At 30.6% G+C, this 6,000-nt stretch overlaps 1 protein-coding gene across 2 annotated transcripts in view; it reads left to right on the top strand.

Moving 5' to 3' along the window:
- Nucleotides 1-3,023: 3,023 nt before the first annotated feature.
- Nucleotides 3,024-6,000, top strand: part of LOC110114040 (F-box protein At4g00755) — a 41,449-nt gene continuing 38,472 nt past the window's right edge. For both annotated transcript variants that reach the window (XM_020846790.2, XM_020846789.2), the window contains exon 1: nucleotides 3,024-3,347. In XM_020846790.2, the coding sequence (XP_020702449.1) occupies nucleotides 3,215-3,347 (133 nt within the window). In that variant the 5' untranslated portion in view covers nucleotides 3,024-3,214. The remainder of the gene's footprint in view (nucleotides 3,348-6,000) is intronic.

The following is a 6,000-nucleotide window of genomic DNA, read 5'->3' as shown; positions in this document are numbered from 1 at the left end:
TGCTTATTCTCAAAACTTCTGCTATTTATGTCTTTCTAAATGAAGTAAATAGAACAACAAGCAATCATGAAATATAAATTTTAACATTCGAATCTAGGTTAAGCGAAAAAAATAAAATCTAACAGCTGGAACAAACTAGGCATAAGAAAAAAAATTTAATCCCTTCAGAATTTTAGAAATAATGCAAAAAGAGAAATTGCACTTAAAGAAAAGATGATAATTACTTTCCTCGTCTTTAAAATAAATAAAACACGTAAGAGGAACATTCAAATTCCTTTTAGCGTGGATATCAATTGATTTTAGTCCTTTCAAAATAGCCATCCAAGCGAAGCAAGAAAATCTCATAGCATATATCTTATGCCAAATATAAGAGCACCACTCCAACTTAGAAAAATTATTATAAAAAGCATTGTGAAACATCTTGAAAGAGGGAAGAAGCACCCCACCCCAAGAAATATTAGAATCCTTCTGATTATCAATGGAAATATTAGAAACAGCCAAAATAATTTTAGAAGGAATTAAATTTGGAAAATTCCAACAACCCTCCATCATCCAATCCCCCACGATACTTCTACTCAGAGAAGAATCCGAGCTATAACCAATAAGTTCATGAAGAGCTCTCCCCCCACGCCAAGGATCCCAAAAAAGAGAAAGATAACTATTAGGAAAAATATTGAACAAAATCTTTGTTTCAATGTCTCTAGCAATAAAACAAATATTTTTCTAAAAAATAGAGACATTTTGAGAAATAGGCTTCCAAAAAGAAATATACTTTTATTTAATCCAACTATCTAAAGGACAAGAAAGATTAACAACTCACCAAATAAGAGAACAACTATAGGCAAAATAAAGTGCATTTGGATCAAAAATATCAAGCCAACCAATATTTTTAGGCTTACAAACCTCTTTCCAAGCAATAATGTGAATCTTCCTACTAGAAGAATCACCATAAAAAAGAAAATTAGAACAATTTTTTCTTATAACTTTAAAGCAGAATTTAGGAAGAGAAATCCCCTTAACCTAATAAGAAACAATATTAGAAATACTAAACTTAAGAAATTGAGCCCTTTCTGTAAAAGCTAAAATCTTATCTTTCCAGCCCAGCAAAAGCCCAGTCATATGACTAAGTAAAGGTTGATAATCATAAATCTTATGTCTATTACAGGAAATAAGCAAACCCAAATATTTTAATGGATGTTGAGAAATAACAACAGCTAGAATTTGACTGATACCATCTGCCATATGACAATCATTTTGAAAAAATAATTGAACTTTTAGAATTTTTGATAAACATACTTGAAGTATTTGAAAAATAATCCAAAATATGCTTCTCAACATTCTCAAAGGAAGCTTTACCAAAAATAAGAACATCATCAACATATAAAAGTTGAGATAAAGAAGTCTCACCCGCATTAACCCCCTCAAAACTTACATTTTGAGATTTCTCACCAAGAAGAATAGAGAGAGCATCCATCACTATGCAGAAAAAGATCAGGAGAAAGACGGCATCCTTGATGAAGACCCAAAGAGGAGTAAAAAAAAATTGTTAAGAGAACCATTAAGAACAAAAGAGAAAAACATATCCTCAATACAACCTTTTACCCATGATATAAAAATCTGAGGAAACCATTTTTGAGCCATCCTAGCAAGCAAAAAATTTCTAGAGACAATATCAAAGGACTTATGAATATCCAACTTTTCAAAAAAAAATCTCTAACAATGATATTGAATTCCCTTAAAAGTTCATAAGTGAGAATTATATTATCCATAGATATTTTCTTGTTAATAAAACTAGCTTGACTAGAATGAATAATATAAGACATAACACATTGCATCTTGTTATCCAAAATTTTTGCCATAGTCTTATAGAAGACATTACATAAAGAAATAGATCTAAAGTCAAAAACATAAGAGGAATTCTCCTTCTTAGGAATAAGAGATATACAATTATCTTTGGAAGCCCTAGTCATAAAACCATAATTAAAATAATAAAGAATTGCTTTACAAAAAGTAGGTCCAACAATATCCCAATAATTCTTATAAAATTCAAAAGTAAATTAATCAAGAACAAGGGTAGAAGAAGAAGGACGAGAAAGAATAATCTTCTTAATCACTTCTACATAAACCAAAAATAAGAGAAGAAATAAGAATATCAGGAATAACCTGACCAATCAAAATATTATTACAAGAAGTTAAAACCGATTTAGGGGAATTAAAAACATTCTTAAAATATTATACAAAACTTCAGAAATACCCCCAGGATCAGAGACAATCCCATTAGATGAAAAATTACATTGATCCTATTAATGTTTTGTCTACAACAAGAATAAAGAAAATCCAAATCATCATCCCCACATGATAACCATTTAGCTTTTGTCCTTTGAATAATCGAAGAAGACATAAAGACAAATTAAATTTAAGAAGGCCATTAACTTCTTTTAAAGCTAAGTTGAGATTATGATCCAAAGGATCTGATTTAACAAAAAAACCTTGCTATTTTTGAAGAGCCTCTATAGTAGTGGAGATATGTTTAGAAGAAGCACAAGATATTTTCTTACTGATACCTTTAAGAAATATGCAAATTGAAATAGAGATTATTAATAGGATTTCCAACAGGAGACTTAGCAAAAATCTCATTAAGTAAATCCCAAAATTCAGATCTTTTATAACAAAAATTCTTAAACATAAATCTATTACTCATAAAAGTCAATTTTTTATTACAAATAATAAGATGAGAATAATCAGAACAATTGAGATTTTTCACTAAATAATAAGAAGGAAAGAGATCAAGCAAAACATTTTTAATGGAAGTCCTATCCAATTTAGTATGAATTGGGTAGTCACATTATTAATTAAATCAAGTAAAAAAATGTTCAATAGAAATGAGTTCTATAAGAGCAAAATTAAAAATAAAATTATTAAATTCTCACAATTTATTAAGAATAAAATTATCTCTAAAATTTTCATTTATAAATCAACGACAGTTAAAATCTCCTAATAAAACCCAAAAGAAAATTATAAGAATTCTTGGAATCACTATCAATCCCAATGTATCTTCTCGTTGTACTATACTCGTTACCACCAAGCTTCGGCCGACCGCACGACATCTCTTCGATCACATATCAATCTTTGCCGCCATAAGGCTTGAATTCCCTCCCATCTGTCTCTCACAGCGCACGCGCAAAGCTGCTGATCGGCGTTTTTGTGAACAGCAATGGTGGAACGGGGCGGTGGGGATTTGCTTGAGCGGCTTGGGCCTGACCTCTCCGCCGCTGTTCTACGGTGTCTGGATGACCCGACCGATCTCGTCCGCTCGGCCTCCGTCTCCCAATCATGGCACCGATTTGGTTTAACCTAAATCCTCGTTTCTTTCATCTTGCTTATCCACTGTGTCAATTCTTGGTCGCTGTTTTTTTTTAGTTCATCATTCTTTTTAGTTAACCTAGTTTTGAATCACCTGAAAAATAATCATTTATTTGAAATTTCAAGTTGTTGTTTCCGTTTTTAGACTTTTTAGGAGGGATTACATGCATAACTCTCAGAATTTATCTTTTTACAAAATTAAAGTCCATGCCATTCTTTTTAACTATAAAACTCGGCTATTTGTCCGTGTCATGATCTAACTATTGGAATTTGACAAAATCGAAAAATAGAGGTTTAAGTTTTGTTATGAATTTTGATATTTATATGAGAATTTAAAAAATGGATGTAAGAGGGTATTAATTTGATAAATATACAAATATTATATGTTATGCATGTAAATGCTCTTTTTTTTTGACGCGTGACTGGTTTTGAAACTTTTTTCTTTAAAGTCGATTATTATCCATTGGTATTATGAAGTGTAGAAGTTTGTATTTAATCATTATAAATGCTAGTTATACCCACTTTATTCTAGCACAATGATAAGATCATAAAAGGAGTTATTTGGTTGCAAGATTTATTAAATTTTAGTCTAAACATTGCTAAATAGTTTTTCGAGCTACATATTTCTTGCCACTTTCTTAAATCCCATTTTCCTCTCATTTTAGACTAAAATTTGAATATGGTAAATACCATAAGTATTAGAATTTAAGAGATTTATTCCACTTCACCACGTCATGCCTTTTTTTCACATTCATTTAAATACAAATCTTAAAAATATGTCAAAATATTTATTTGGTTTTAACCAAATTGAACATCAATCAGTCATGTATACTTGTACATGCCCATGTAGATCTTTCATAGGTACTTATTTAGGTTCATATAGAAGAACTCATACCTAATAGTTTCTAATAACAAGAACTCAACTAAAATGATCAACCCACTTTCCATAGTATCTTGCCAACTCAGGAACGTGACTCGGCCAGGTCAATCAAGTTAGAGAGTCGGTTCTTACATGAGCTACAAGGAACTCATACAAATCCATCCAAGCTCTTAAGGACTCTCCTCCTCGACAGGGATCAACCGCCAAAAGCTACTCGACCTCGCTCAAATTAGCATGTTGCTATTAATACCCTCCAATCTAGCTACAAGGAATATCCATCTCAAATGGTAAAGAGCTCGGTCCTTTGGACTCAGTCAATACATAGCTTGCGATTATTATGACCCAAAAGGATTTGTCATTCACACTAAAAATTTTAAGAATTGTACCTACAAACTTATTAACATGCCCAGATGACTCATCATACCGTCTCTCGCGAAGACTTGCCTAGGCGGCTCGCCTTGAAACTGAGAACTAGGCCAAAATGAAGAACCATGTGGACACCTATCAAACCACGACAAATGTCATGTGCAGTCTATAATGGATTGCAAATAATGATATACTTTTTATGCAGATTTTCTTGTAGCCGTCAGATCTCTGTAAATGAAGAGTGGAGATACATATTTTGTCTCTTTTCTAGCAATATTAACCCCTAGAGTATCCTTGCAACTTTAATTTTTCAATTCTTCATTCAGACTTCCTTACTCTTTTCTTTTATTAGGTCCTCATCTTAGATGTTGTTTGCTAGTAAAGTCGGGTATCATCTACGGATAAATTTAAATCCAACAAATCACACCAAATTAAATTCCTCAAGATTTATTAAATCTTGATTTACTAAATGTTACTTATAGTCAAACAACCCAATGGTTTACTTTCTTTTTATGGTTGGATAATCTAGTTGATCTCATCTGCTAGGTCACCATCTTTCACTCATGGCATGCTTACTTGGTTCATCAGAGCACCTCCTTATTTCTTGTTATTCACAATTTTAGTTCATGGTTACTTTCTCTCTGCGAAAAACTAATGTGGTGAAATTTCAAATATTGAATTTTGATTTATTTTTTCTACACATGATTGGTTCTAAAACTTTTTTTTTGTCTTTTTGTAAAACATTGTTTATTATCAAATGATATTATGAGGTTTGAAGAGAGATCATCAACCTACTTAGATTTAATCATGTGAAGTACTAATAATGGATTGTTTTGTTTAGTGTTATTTCGATGCCAGTGCTAATAGATTTTAGTGATATTGTTAAAATTCTGTGCATTTGGTTAATTATTATGATATTTTAAGATGTTATTATTCAATGCTATAACTTTTTTACTTTAGTGTTATTTAAGGAGTGTATTATGACACTTAAAAGATGTAATATTTAAAGAAAGTTTATGTGTCTGACATCATTTATTAGTTTGGACTTTAAGATGAAGGGGGTTGAAAAGAAAAAATAAAATAAAAATATTGTCCTAGAATTAGATGAGTGTATTTAAAGAACACTGATAAAAATATTTTTAGAGGGTAAGATTCAAGATCTTAAGATTTAATTTATTCATGTTGAAGCTAATGCTATATGGAAAAAAGTAAAAGTAGCTAGTGATATTAAAAGGTTATAATGTATGTGCTTGGATAATAAAAAAAAACTCTTAATAGTAAAAATAGTTAGTGGTGGAATCAAAATGTGCAAAAAAATGATAAAAAATAAAAAACTTTATTATAAAAATTAATTTATATGTAAAAGTTCAAAAGATTAGAAAACAATATAA

Source organism: Dendrobium catenatum, unplaced genomic scaffold, assembly GCF_001605985.2.
Source record: "Dendrobium catenatum unplaced genomic scaffold, ASM160598v2 fragScaff_scaffold_325, whole genome shotgun sequence".
NCBI lineage: Eukaryota > Viridiplantae > Streptophyta > Magnoliopsida > Asparagales > Orchidaceae > Dendrobium > Dendrobium catenatum.
This window is presented reverse-complemented; position numbering and strand designations above follow the sequence as displayed.